Source organism: Cryptomeria japonica, chromosome 6, assembly GCF_030272615.1.
Source record: "Cryptomeria japonica chromosome 6, Sugi_1.0, whole genome shotgun sequence".
Lineage (NCBI taxonomy): Eukaryota > Viridiplantae > Streptophyta > Pinopsida > Cupressales > Cupressaceae > Cryptomeria > Cryptomeria japonica.
The window spans coordinates 81,526,435-81,541,491 of record NC_081410.1 but is presented as its reverse complement, the minus strand read 5'-3'; the positions used below and the strand labels follow the sequence as shown (position 1 = coordinate 81,541,491).

The 15,057-nt window shown below is 35.4% G+C and overlaps 1 protein-coding gene across 1 annotated transcript; it reads right to left on the bottom strand.

Annotated features, from left to right (window-relative positions):
- Positions 1-11,125: 11,125 nt before the first annotated feature.
- On the bottom strand, positions 11,126-13,966 carry LOC131072864 (arabinogalactan protein 1). Its single transcript, XM_058009149.2, has 3 exons — positions 13,642-13,966; positions 11,626-12,290; positions 11,126-11,373 (listed from the first exon to the last, which is right to left on the bottom strand). The coding sequence occupies exons 2-3, from the start codon at positions 12,277-12,279 to the stop codon at positions 11,293-11,295; spliced, it is 735 nt and encodes a 244-aa protein (XP_057865132.2). The 5' UTR covers positions 12,280-12,290; positions 13,642-13,966; the 3' UTR covers positions 11,126-11,292.
- Positions 13,967-15,057: the final 1,091 nt, after the last annotated feature.

The following is a 15,057-nucleotide window of genomic DNA, read 5'->3' as shown; positions in this document are numbered from 1 at the left end:
ATTCTTTTGAGGAGTAGAAATAAGCTATGCAAAGTACTCTATTCAAATAAATCAATTAATTTTAGTGTGCAACATATTTTATTATTTTTTTCAATATTTTTACATGATGTGAAAACTATAGATCAAACATTCAAACCACAAATATCCAGATTAAAAATAGAAGAAACATTAACATTGTAACAATAGTAAAAATGTTGAGGATACACTCACAAGTGTAGTAGAAGGTAAATCAAGGAGTTGGAACCCTAATCTCCAATAGATAAATGGTGAGGATGATCTACTATGGGTTTGGACCCTTGTGTGGGGATTTCAAAATATTTAGCTAAGGGAAAAGGTTTTGTGTCTCTTTGAGATTGCCTATAGTGGGGTCTTCGCTAAGGATATTGGCAAAGTAGAGGAACTTGTTGATCCTTGTTCATGCTCTTGGAGTGAGGAGGAGGATCTTCTTTTGGAAATCTATCTCTAAGATAGCCCAGATCTGGGTATTGGGGCTCAGGTTTGTGTGGAAGAGACGAATGTCAATTTTTTTGGATAAGGAAGAAGATCTTCCTTCTCCTTTATATATGTTTTTTATTTCTCCCCTTTTGAAGGGGATGATGGTTTTAGAGATGTTCTTCATAATGAGAATGTGCTCCTAATGGATATTTTAATAGAAGCACATTTAAAGTCTTCTAAGAAAGATAAGTGTTCTAAAGAGGGTATGTGCACCAAGATATGGTACCAAAAGGGGGTCTTAAGTTTGCACTTTTTCTTTTGAAATTAGCAAAGTCTAAACTTTGGCAATAAATTGAACATAGTTACACTCCAAATTTGAAGATGCGACAAGAACAATAGTCGAAGTGCTCCAAGTCTACTTTATAAACTACAAAAAAATTTCTTTGAAAATGGTGAAAATTAAGGGTTTCAAAAAGGGGGACCATAGAAAGTGGTCATGTTTTTATGCAAAATACATAAATAGCATCAGTGTTAGCCCCCCTAAAATGTTAACTTTTTTTTTTAGAATTTTAAAAATCATTTTGGTGAGAAACTAACTAACTTTTAGTTTATCCCAAATTTTTGGACTAATTTTTTAATTAGTATATAATTTTTTATTAATTTTTGAAGTGGGCACATCTTGAAAAACACAAATTTGACACCTAGAATCATTGAAAAATAATCATTTTAAAAAAAAAAAATCAATCTATGTAGAATTGATTCTAGTTTCCAAAATTGTAAGTTGTTTTGAAATTTGATGAACATGTAAAAAACTATACCTAAAATAACACTTGTTGGTTTTTGACCAAAAATAGACACACTAAAAAAAGAAATTAAAGATGAAATCCTTAACAAAATCAAAATGTGAAACACGTTATATGGTTAGATAGCTAAGAGAGAGCTTAACAATATTATGGTATTTTTTTTAGTTGCATTGAAACGCATGCAAACCTGATGGATGGCACGGCCAAAAATATGTAAAACAAAATTTAATTTTATGATAAAAGCACATCTCTAGCCTAAAATGGTCATTCAAACCTTTGGGTTGGGCACTGAAGGCAAATCCAACCCATGGGGTCGATGTTTCCCAATGCAAACAATTTGGTGCATGCCAAGTATGCCACACATCCTATTTGGAACTCGCTAAATGCAAATAATGCACTTTTCACATTTGGCTAGCACCAAATTTGGTGCTAGCCAAATGTGAAGAGTGCATTATTTGCATTTAGCGAGCGCAAAATATGGCACTAGCCAAATGTTTAGTATTAAAAAATTATCTCTCATTCTCACTTTCTTTCTCACTTTAAATGAATGTTTGGAACTCAACTCAAACTCAACCTCTCTCTCCCAACCTCTCTACCTCACATTCTCTCCTTAGCCCCATCTCTACCCCTTCCTCCCTCTCACATTGTTTCTCTCGATTCTCTTTATCACTACCTATTCTTCCCACCCTCTGTCTCCCCATCTGTAGGTATCTCTCTCCCTCTTTACCTTGCTACCTATCTCTACATATCTCATTACCTATCTATCTCCCCTTCTCTATCTATCTCATCTCTATCTCTACCTCCTATGCATCTCACCCCTCCCTCTCTAGGCTCTAAGTATCTCACATCTATATCTCTCTCCCTATTTATTTATCTCCTTCTCTACTTCTCTCCCTGCCTATTTTCCCCTCTTTTTTTCTTTGTGAACTCTCTCTCCCTCACCTATCTACCTTTACACTCTCTAGGTCTCCAATAACTCACTATCTACCTACCTCTCCCTCCCTCCCTCCTTGGCACTCTTTCTCTTTGTTCTTTCCTCTTTAATTTTATCTCTCGCTCCCCTCTCTCAATTATCATAGCTCCCTCCCTCTATCTCCATCTCTATAGATCTTCATCCATGTCTTATTACCCACCTCTCTCTATCCCCCTCTATCCATCTCACATCTCTCTCTCCCCTCACCTCTGTCTACCCTCCTTATCTAGGTCTCTTACTCTTTCTTTTATTCTCTCCATCCCCTATTACCCCTCTTTCTGTTCTTATATCCCCCCTCTTCTTTCCCCTCCCCTGTCTAGATCTCTCATTCCCTTTATTCACATATCCCTCTCTATCTCCCCTCCATTTTTACCCCCATCTATTTACCTCTCTAGGTCTCTCCCTCACTTTCTTCATCACTCCCTCCCCTCTCTAAGTCTCTCCCTCTATTTCTTCCCCTCTCCATCTCTATCTCCACCACCCTCCTTAAACCCCCACTTCATTTGTCTCTCCCCTCTAGGTCTCTCACCTCTCTTCCCCTATATGTCCTCTCTCCCTAGGTCTCTCACTCCCTCCATGTGTAACTCTCCCTCCATCTCTTCTTACTCCTTTATATCTCTTTTTGTTGTTTTTTCTCTCATCTTCACCCTCCTCCCCTTGTCTAGTTATCTTCCCCCCATGCTTTACAACACCCTCTCTCCCCACTTCCTCCTTAATCCCATCTCTCTCTCTCTCTCTCTCTCTCTCTCTCTCTCTCTCTCTCTCTCTCTCTCTCTCTCTCTCTCTCTCTCTCTCTCTCTCTCTCTCTCTCTCTCTCTCTCTCTCTTCTTTCTCCCTCCTCTCTCTAAATATATCACTCCCTTTATTTATCTAGGTCTATTTTTGTTCAAGTTTGTCCCTTTATATGGTTTAGGTATAGGGTACAATGTTTATATGGTTGAGGGAATAGGGTATATAGTTTATCTAAATGGTTGAGGTACAAGGTATAGGGTTAAGGGTTTAGCATATGGGGTTATAGGGTCTACGATATTGGTAGAGGTTTGAAGGTTTGGCATATGGGGTTATAGGGTCTAGGGTATTGGTATAAGATTTAAATGGTTTAAGTTTTATGGTTGAGGCTATCAAGTATAGGGTATAGGGTATAGGGTTAGAGTATAGAGTATAGAGTATATGATTAAGAGTATTGGTTACAAATTTTAGAGCATTGGACCTATAGTTGAGGTTTTAGAGTATCCATATCGAGTTTAGAGTTTTTGATTGAGGGTAAAAGGTATATGGGTGAGGGTCTTGTGTTTATGTTTTTCTCTCACTATTCACTTTTATTCTCTCCAAATCTCTCTCTCTCTCTCTCTCTCTCTCTCTCTCTCTCTCTCTCTCTCTCTCTCTCTCTCTCTCTCTCTCTCTCTCTCTCTCTCTCTCTCTCTCTCTCTCTCTCTCTCTCTCTCTCTCTCTCTCTTTCTTATCCATCTCTATCTTTTTTCCTAATTTATCAAAGGCTATAAAATCTCAATGAAGGTTATTTGGCTAGTGCTAAATTTGGCGCTAGCCAAATAGGCTACACTAAGAATGGTAAAAAGGGGCTTTTGACCTGTGATTCAAGCTCGTGTTCTTTGTTTTTGTCTGGTTTCTATTCACCATCTGAGAGTAGTGTCATAAATTTCATCCCTATGTAATTTATTGTTTAGTTAGGCCCTATATTGGCATGTATGGCCTCCCACCTCCGGTCCCATTCATCACAGCTCAATTCCATATGTCATTCTAACTTCTCCTTCTCGTTTTTCCTTAAGTACCAATTTGAGGCCACATTTTGGGGAGCAAGGAACCTAGGGTACCTCACTCCTGGGATCATGTCACCATGGCATGATCAGCTAGGTTGAGCAAGAAATATTTTCTTGTGTCGGCCTACTCTAAGTTTTGCACCCTGAAATGTTTGGGAGAGGTATATAAGTAAGATATCCTCCCTCATTTTGGGTAGAGCATGAATATATGAAAGATAAGGCATTCAAGCATTCAAGGCATTTCATCCCACCATATTCTTCATTGTGGTAACCTTCAACAACCTTCATGCAAACATGTCTTTTGTGATGTCCTTTTAGGTCTTTTACATGGAATCATGTTATTGCATCAACATTTGTGCTCATCTTCAAAGAAGAATTTGCATTATCAAGGTACAAGATACTTTTATTTTCGTATCTAGCCTCTAGTAGATATCAACACAATTTCCTTTCATGTTTAATTCAATTCAATTTTAAGGTTGATTCCAAAATTAGGGTTTCACTGAGGCAAATCTCTTTCCACCCAACATTTTTTGTCTTTTCTATTGTGCAAGAACATATAGTGCACCTACAAAAATAGGTACATGCTAATTAGGTGAAGATCTATAGTCCATGATTTGTGAGAGTAGAAGCTATTGAGAGTAGGTCACTCTCAATGCCCTAGTCTCGGGAGCGGATCAAATGGCCTAGAGTGTATTCATTTCCTACAAATTCTAAAAAGTTAAACAAACAAAAAACATTTATTATGGTCAAGGGAGATGTGAATTTTTTTTTTAAATTAAGATTTTGGGGATTGAGGTTTGTAAACCCCATACCCACCTCTCCATTTTTGTACAATGCATGTAGTCTATACTGATCCAATATCAAAAGGTCTTTTTAAAATTTAAAACCACCCTTCAAAGCCTGTAAATTTAATAAAGTTTGAAAGTTATAAAAAACTTAAGACTATATTTTTTTTAAAACCACCCCACTTTTAAAGTCTTCAATATAATTAAACCATATTTAGAAGAATGGTTGGCTCCCATAAATGTGAAAAATTTAAAAAAATGAAAATTGAAATAAAAATATAAAGTAAGGTCCATCTTGGAATGGTTTATGCAAGTCTAATTGGAAGTTTTCATTCAACAGAGCATAAATCAGGCATATGATGTTAATTTTTTTACTTTTATGGTCATTGGAAAGGTGAATCAGAGTACTACGCAATGGTGTGGTTGATTTTATCATATTTTATTGTTTGGAAAGTGAGATGTTAACTAGAAGTCATGGGTACATTTATGGCTTTGAGAGGTCTTGACTTGAGCAAATGGAGTTAGATTTTGAACTTCAAATAGTCAATAAAAATCTTATTCAGAGCATTACACAATGGATTAGGTTTTGAGCTAATTTGATATAATTTATTTATTAATATTTTATTATGTGCTATTTATGGGTTCATTTTACTATGGTGACATTATGATTTTATGGCATGATTAATCTTGGAGATTTGGAGTTTATGTCATTGTATACTCAGTTTTGTATCTCAGATTACTCTCATGTTGACACGGTTATCAGTATTTTATTTGGATTTGTATTTTGTATTGTTGGGTCTACAAGTTGTGTAATGTTGTAGGCAGTCTATACTTACATGTTGCATTTATGGCTTGTATGTGGATTGTCTATGCCCATAGACCTTTCATTGTTGATGCATATTTAGATTGGTGTCTTGGTTTATTCACTTAGTTTGTTGATTTTGTTGTCATGTTGAGGAGGAGAGATGTTGTTACCAAGTAAATCATGATGGAGGACTTATGGTGTTGACATGTGATGCTTACAGGCTGGACACGTTAGTAGTTAGATGCTTGTGTCAGTGGAGGTGGTCATGGTGTCATGGATGTTCCTTATGTTTAGGGACTCTGGCATGAAATGATTGGATTTGGGGTACTTTGATTGGTGATATTTGATTGAATTCTTGATTGACTGTGGTAGTATATCTTCTTGTTTGAGGATCATTGTTACTTTACTTTTTGGGAGCTCATGATAAGCATTGTTGATTTATTTGATTGTGTGAGGGCCTTGGTTGATTCTCATGTAAAAGATCATATTAGTTTTGAATTTTTACAAGAGCTGACTCTGGTTGAGAGAAAAAAATGTCATCTTTAGTTGCATGCATACATTCCAACAAAGAAGTCACATCATTAGTTCTCATAGGAGGTTGAATGTCTATCTTCTTTAAGGCTTCATGTAGCATTCAATGGTATGTGGGTGAGTTTTGAATTAGCTCCCAGAGGGATATGTTAGCGGGAGTATCACAAAGTTGTTCAACACTATCATGTTATTTTCCAATATGTTGAGGAATATGAGGTGCAAGAGGAAGCACTGGTTGAGAAATAAGAGAAGAAGGAACAACTTGCATAGGACTAGGTTGTTTATTGTTTCTTGTATATGTGTGAGCAACTGTATTGTAACTTTGTTGATTTATTGTATCGCTTTGAGTGATCTTTTTTACACAGTTGAAGGAATTTATAGGAGTTATACCACCTTTAACAACAATCGTTGGTTTATTTTGAGGTTGAGGGACACCAAAACGAAGATCATGAACAACAAATTTTGGCTTTTCAAGTTCATGTTTATAAGAAATCACATGTATCATGTTGATATTTTTTGGCAAAAGGACATTTTAGAAGTCATAGAAGAAGACTCAATAGAGATGAAGTCATCAAGGGCTTTATCCAAAATATCAAAGTCATCACTACTAAACAGCTCATTAAAGGCAACATTTTGTAAAAAAAGAGATCCAACATGGTTGAAAACCTTTCTCCAAGAGGGATTTTTTTTGTTTTTGTTTTCTAATTTAAGGAAAGAATCACTTTCTCTAACTATTCAAATGAAATGAAATGATCTAATGAAACAAAGCACGTAAAATATAAATGTAATCTAAACGTGTAGATAATGCATGGAAAACAAGATTTTTTCTTTTTTATTGCTTTGAAATGAAAGAGAATTGAACATATAAATTAGGAAATGATGAAAGGACGTCGAGTCCACCAAAATATTTAGGGCAAAAAAAGGGATGAACTAGCTATCAACTCAACTAGGACCAAACCCTCTTTTGGCTAAACATTGGAATATGAACCACTAACTTGGTTGTTTTCCAAGACTAACTCTTGTCCAAATAGAGTTAAGAAATCCCTTGGGCTTTATTCCTTTACTTATTTGAAAGATTGTTTGTTTTATTTATAATGTAAACTAACTAGATCCTAAGTATGCTTAAATAAACATATAAATTGATTAAACTATTTTATATAGAAATAAAAACTATAGAAAGTATATAGAAATGAAACAAAAACTTAGAAATGCACCCGTGTTTGAAAACAAAGCTGAAACTAGGTGGACACTATCGCTAGACACCTTGGTCTTGATTAGTGAATCATCGAGCACTGAAATTGGATCTATAATTTTGAGAGTCTACACCTTCTTCCTATCAAATTTGAGTTTGAACTAGGAGGACTATGATGCTAGACACCCTAGTCTTGGTGGATAGAGGCACTAGGTTTCCTAATCTAGGTGTGTTCTAATCAAATTCATAGTAGATCTTTGTCTTTGGGTCTTGAGAAATATCCTATCTTTAGTCTCCAACAAAAAACTATAACTGAACTTGGAAAATAGAGAGAAGGTGTGGTTGTGGTTCCCACCTCCACAAATAGCCAAGTTGAATCTAAAAATAGTATGTGTGCTCTGAACCAAAATTTTAAGATGCATAAAATGTAAGCTAGAGTCCTATTCAAGTGTCTTCTAGTAAACCCTAAATGAAATGATCAAATGTGAAACGTAATTTAACTCAAGATTGCATGAATCACGTAACTTGAATTATAAATCTTATATTTGAATCTTAATGGTAGAAATGTGAGAACTTGAAATCATACCCAACCCCTTTAAGGAGAGGCATAAGACCATTATCAATTGGTGACTCCCTATCATCCTCCAACATCCCTTGAAGCTTCCATCATGATGATTAAAATTGAATGAAGACTTGATGCTGTTAATTTATCCATAAATTTGAAGATTTGAAACTTTACATTGGGCAAGTCTTTCACATCACAAAGACAATTCGCATCATTGATTGATGTCACAAATGAGAAAGGTAACTTGCTTGTATATGAGATTCTAACTTTAAATTGACAAAAGGCCAACTTAAAATAATCATTTTTTGCATTAAAAATAGACTTGGAAATGAGAAGACCAACATCACATCCTCCCAAAATTTTGGCCAAAATGCATTAGACACTATGTGTTGATTGCTAGTGCCCCGACAAAATAGGCCCAAATTTTTAGGGTCATGAGATAACAAGATCTTGATTCCACAACTATAATTTATATGAAAATTTATAATATTTAAGTGAGGGAAAAGATGTTTTGAAATTTGAAATGGGGTAGGACTTATAATGAATTAAAATAATAAAGTGATGAGATTTAAAACAAGGGCCCAAATAAGAGTGTGATGAGATTTAAAAAAAAGAGAAAGGACTCATATTCTTGAGTTAAACATTAATTAAATGCTAGAATAGGTCCTATAATGCATAGAGTGAGGAACACTAAAATGAATGCTAGGAGAGTGTGAAACTGGACTCCATAATTAAAGGAGTACAACTTATGACACTACATATGTACACACACACACACACACATATTCTCAATCTAGATGAAGCTATAACCAAATTTTAGTATGTATGACTTGACATTTATATGACTTGAGGTTGTATATTATCAAATCAATTGATTTAGTTTGTCTTAATCTTTGATCTTAGGTGTGATTTTGGATTTCTACTTTAGATGTCTTTGAATTATGAAATATGTCTAAGAGATTGTGAAATATAGGTTATTACTTAATTCAAACTTGGTGGTATCTTCAACCATATTCAATCCTTTTGAGGGTCTTTTCAATTGAATTTTGATATTTCTTTCTAGTATTTAGTTGCTCCTCTTTACAATTTGACACTCTATCTCTAGAATAATTTTTCTATTAATATTAAGGTGTTTGGAATCTCTTGGATATAAAATGATATATTGTTGAAGAAGGTTATATTTTTTTGTGGTTAGAGTTCTAACTCCATAAATCCTAAAGGCCACATCAAAAAATATGGTTGAGGAAAGTTAGCATTTGGACTTATGATCTTAATAATGGAAACAATGTACTAATACATAAGAGAGGGCATGCCTTCTTTTATTCTTTAGGCTCTACCAGATGAAGGGGTTAATCCTTGAGTTTGAACATGAGATTGGTGAAGAGAGATAACAATATGGAGCCACTTTAAATAAATGGAGCATGATCTACTACACTATGAAACTCATATAGTTGTCACTAAGCCCTAATGTTAGTTTGTCTCAAAACCACTTTTAAGTAGAAATGTAAGTTATGCTTGTAACTTAAGATATGTGAGTTGTTTATTCTTTAGGATGTTTAAGGACAAGGAACTACCCAATACCCATACACACTTGCAAGATAAATAGTATTGCATAGCCAAGTACAACATTATTTTATTTTAAACATTCTTGTGGTATTCATTTATGAGGTGTGGTGCTCTTGCAATGTTAGTGGAATGATTTATCTTGAATCTAACATGAATTATCATATGTTTAGGAAAAAAATATTAAGTATATTAGTGTGATAGAAGTTGTAGATTATAAATTGGTGCCTTGAACCAAATGGTGTGGTATATTTGAGTTTGAAAACCAATAAAATGAGCATATATGCAATCCAAAAGAGATACAACATAATAAGAATGAATATAGCAAGTACCAAGTTTTATACTTTTGAATACATAAGTTGGGCTCTATTGAATGGAAAATCCAACACCAAGATATCATACTTCTAAAGATAAACCATACTTCCATAATCCATGAAGAAATAAACACATTTTTATTGTGATGAAAATATACTTTGTGGAATCTTTACAAAGGATTTACAACATATATATTGATCAACTAATCGAAAACAATAGATAGGTCAAAACCAAGTGTAACTAGAGGTATACAAAGAAACAACAATGATGACATACATTTATAAATTCTCTTTCATTGAAATACACTTGCTAATAGAGTTGAAGCCCAAACTTTGTATTTAGAGTTACTTGAGGTCTAATACAAAATGAAGTAAAAACCTTGAATACAACCTTTTTGATCTTCTCTCCTTGTAAACAACCAACAATTGTTTTTTACAGATTATTTTATTCATTTCAACTTCATTCTTGCTAGAAAAGTAGAGTCAAAGGTTATATTTAAAACTTTAAGACACCCACACTTGCTACACCATGTTTAACAATGGTATATAGTTTGTGTCTCTATCTCATGCCTCAAAGTGATTATGGCACCCACACTTGCTACACCACTAATATACATGCTTAGCTAATTGGTAGCTTCCTTTGGCAAAATAATGAAAATGTTGAATATTACATTAAGAAGGGAATGGATTATGACTATGGATGTACCACATGCTAGTAAGCACGAAGAGTTTAATGTTGGGGTTTCAATTATTTCTATTTGGACTATGTTGTTGGAGAATAATAATTTATGAATCAAGATTACTTTTAAAGTTTATGTTAGAGTGAATTTTTTTAATGTTATAGTTAATTTTGAAAGTAACCATTAATAGATTCTATGGATGGAACATATTATCTAGCCTATGCTTGTTAATCTATTTTGATGATGACAATTGTTTTCATCATTTATTGGGAACATAGCAAAGTGAAATAATATATGAGTTAATGAGTTTTTTTTAACAAATTGTTACTCACCAAGCGAAATAATATATGAACTTTCATTCCAAAACTATCATGCACCTTTTATATTGTTATAGCAATTTCTAGATCAGATTGCATGTATATAAAAATTATTTTATTGCGATTGAATAAACTAGAAGGGTGATGGAGCTTGAGAATCATGTTAGGAGTTGAATTGAAAACAACAATGTAAAATAATAATAATAAAAACACATTAACTAAGTTAAAAATATGTTTTAAAAAAATAGAAAACACCTATAAAACAAACAAACTAAGCAAATTAAAAATCTCTTTTAATAAAAAATATATTTTATTATCTTTCCAGTTCTGACATTGAAAAACTAAATAAAGACTTTTATTTTGAGTCGTTCATTACGCCCCAGAAGAAGAAAAAAATGTTCCCTTTTTTATTGAAAGGACGGGAGTAATCCAATAAAACGAATAACAATAATTATGAGAGAATCAACGTGCGAACAAAAGAATTCAATGGAATTCCATACAGCTACATCTAAAATAAAACTTCAAATAATCAGCGCTTAACAAAGCTGCATCTACACGAGGAAAATAAGGTAAAATCCAAGCACGAGATTTGCCAGAATGGCCCCTGCTCCGAAGGTCTTCATTTCTCCCTTCTGCAATTCCAACAGAAAACCTCAGTCGAGATCATGAAAGCATTAAAAATATTAAAAATGGGGTAAAAATTCCAGTAGAAAACCTCAGTCGAGATCATGAAAGCATTAAAAATGGGGTAAGTTCCAACAGAAAGCCTCAGTCGAGACCAAGCATTAAAAATGGGGTAAATTCCAACAGAAAACCTCAGTCGAGATCATGAAATCATTTGAAAAAATGGGTAGTAAGATGAATGAGAAGAAAGAGTAAGTTACCGATGAATCAGTTGAAGGTGCGGTTGCAGGCGCAAATGAATCGCTTGAGGAAGAAGGCTGTGGAGCCAATGGAGGGGCAGGGGGACCCAGTGCAACGGGACTCGGGGCAGGTGCAGGCGATTTCTTTTTCCCCTTTGGTGTTTTGCCCTTTTTGGGAGGAGGTGCAGGGGCCTTCTTGTGCGGTGATGGCGCAGGCGCCTTCTTGTGCGGTGATGGCGCAGGGGCCTTCTTGGGCGGTGAAGAGACTGGAGGAACTTCTGTGGGTGGAGAGGCCTCTGGAGGAACTGAAGTCGGTGGGGGAGATTCCACTGGAGATGCGACTGGTGCAGATTCCGGTGAAGGCGTTGCAGGGGATTCTGCAGGCGGAGAAGTTGCAGGGGCTGTCAATGGAGGAGCTTTTGTCGGCGATGCCACTGGTGCCAAAGCAGGGGCCTTTGCAGGAGCAGCTTTGGATGGGGTGGAGACGGGCGCTGTTACTGGAACAGAGGCGGCGGGCGCCGCTGCCACTGGTGCTAATTTGGACGGTGATGGCGCCGCAGGGGCGGTGGTGGGAGCCGTGGTGGGAGCAGATGTGTTGGTAGCACAGTGCGCAATGCCTACCCATAATAGTAAACATAAGAAATAAATCATGTTGCTTCTCTGTTTGGGCCCCATTTTTTGTCTCCCTGTATCCACCACAGACCAAAATCAATTAAGTCTTGCACATATAAGGAAAGGGCTTTAACAACACAGAATAAAATCAAGATTTCCATTGTGGGTTTTTCAGGTTCCTTTGGTTTCAGCTTCAATGCATCAATAGTTAAAATGCCTGCATACAAAATGGGGGCTCAAATGCGAACATAAGTGGTTTTAGATCCAATCAAGCAGGGCGCTAACTTAAAAGATTCAACGCCTTTCATCAATAGTTAAAATGGCTACATAAAAAATGGGGTCTCAAATGCAAACAGAAGTGGTTTTAGGTCCGTTCAAGCAGGGCACTAGCTTAAAAAATGCAATATGCAACCAGAAGTGATTCTAGGTCCAATCAAGCAGAGCACTAGCTTTAAAGATGCAATGCATTTTCCATCTCTAGTTAAAATGCCTGCATACAAAATGGGGGCTCAAATAAGACCAGACGTGTTTAGGTCAATCGAGCAGCGCACTATCTCAAAGGATGCAATGTCTGTAAATAAGTAACCTTCAAATAAAACAGAAAATTAACATTTCGGATCACATTAATTGATCCATCATCAGAAAGTGGAGAGTGATCATGGATTATTAAGTATGATCTGAAGCAATCTTTTGAATACTATCAAAATCTCTATTATAGATTTTTCAGACTCCTCTGGTTTCAACTTCAATGCGTCAACGCATCAATGATTAAAATGCCATTGAAGAAGGCTAATGGGGGCACAAATGCAACCAGAAGTGTTATCTAGGTCCAATCAAAAGCAGGAAACTAGCTTAAAAGATGCAACGCTGTTCATAAGCAAGCCTCAAACTACACACAAAATTACAGTATCAGAAATTTTTTATCTTAAAGATGGTCTCTGGAATCTACCATGCATATGTTTTCGAATTGTATTTCAATCACATTCATTGATTCATCATAAGAAAGAGGACAATGAATGTGATTGGAAACTTGATTCACAACATTTACACTTGATTTCAGAAAGAATCTTTTGAATACTATAAAAACTGTAAAACTGATGTATGCTTCTGGTGATGTCACCATATTACCCCCAATCCTACGTCCACCAACATCTAAAAGACCACAACTATCACAGCATTCCCTTAAGATATATATACATCGTATATATTCTTAACAACCCATTGAGAGCAAGCACAGATCTGGTATTTCTGAAATGCATCTGTAACCACATTGCATATATTGTTAACCACCCGTTAAGAGCAAGCAGAGATCTACCATTTCTGAAATGCATCTACAGCCACATTGCATATATACATTGTATATATCGTTAACCACCCATTAACAAAACTGAATGCAGTGAAGCCAATGGCACAGATAACACATACCTCTTGTACAGCAGTAACAGACAGTCCTCTGATCCTACAACTCTTGGAGCTTGTCCTGTCCGAGCACTGCAAAGACAGGGTCTAAAGAGGGGTATTTCAATGCAAGAAGCTAGCCGTTAAAGAAAGGGCTTGTAACACCATGGGTCCCGCTCCTGATTACACAATTCCAGAGGATCCCGCACACATGCAAATTCGGGCTATAATATATTCTGGGAACAATCAATCCAACACAACATGTGCAGATATGACGTTAGTACAACCTAAGAGCAAGTGAAATAGGATTCATGGATTCCTCGATACCGAAACAGGCAAAGGTCTGGATTTAATTACCGAGTTGGGTCTCGTGAACGATTTAATGCTGGTTCAGAAGATGCCCGTGACCCGTCAGCATTTATCTAACTCTGGATCAATTATTTGGGTCGTATTTCCGGGTTGTCAGCTCAAAAGTAGCTGGAACTTGGATGTTTTTACGTGCCACATTGAAAGTATAATGTTCTGTTTGACTACCATTTAAAATCGTTCCGCCAGTAACGGTAATTTGTTATCTGAAATTTTGTTTCGATCGACGATGGGCTCCGCCAAAAAACAGTGAAATCCATCAATTTTTTTGTTTTTTTGGCCCGAATTGAGCTGGTTTTTCGTTTATTATGAGCGCGTCGGGACAACCAAACGCGCTTCGAAGACGGTGCTCAACGACTAAGCATGATTTTCTTAGATAATTACTGTATTTAGATCGCAGATAATGGAAATTCTTCCTATTCGTTTGATTCCATCGGGGAGTGGGTGGCAAAATGTCTTTGGGATTATATATATTTAAGGAAATCAGATCGATAAAAAAAGTCCACTAGTTGGTAGCCATCACTATTTTTAAATTTTAATAATTCAGTATATATATTTTTTTTAAAGAGGAAAAGTCACACAAACAACAACTACACTTAAAAACAATTTTAGAATATGCTGATAGCCACTTTGATTAGTTAAGATTAAATTGACATGACCCATCATCAAATAGCATAAATATAATGGCTTTTTTTTAGGTTTCAATGTCCATAATGAGTATTAAATTGTGAGGTATTGATGGTTATAGATTGTCTCCTTGTGTACATGTGTTTAATTTAGGTATTAGAATTGATTACATATAGCATCTTCTTAAAAATTAGATTTTATAAGATATAGATTGTATATAATATTTGTATGATTTGAGTTAAGGTCAAGTAATTTGTTTTTTCACTCAAGGATGGATAGTCCAATTTAAAGGTTAATAAATAATTCAAATCATTATAATTGAAATGAAAAGATTTACATAAAATTATTTTTAAAATATTAAAAAATTGAGTTCTAGCTAGAGAACTTGGAGTTAGTGATATGGGGGCTAAGGTTGGAGTTTCATGAGGGGCCTTCAAGGTCTACTTTCAA

Excerpts from the sequence above, each read along its gene's own strand:
- LOC131072864 (XM_058009149.2), bottom strand. The coding sequence starts at position 12,279 with ATGGGGCCCAAACAGAGAAGCAACATGATTTATTTCTTATGTTTACTA. Across the intron at positions 11,374-11,625 it reads CACCTTCAACTGATTCATCG|AAGGGAGAAATGAAGACCTT; the intron begins GTAACTTACTCT and ends TTGGAATTGCAG.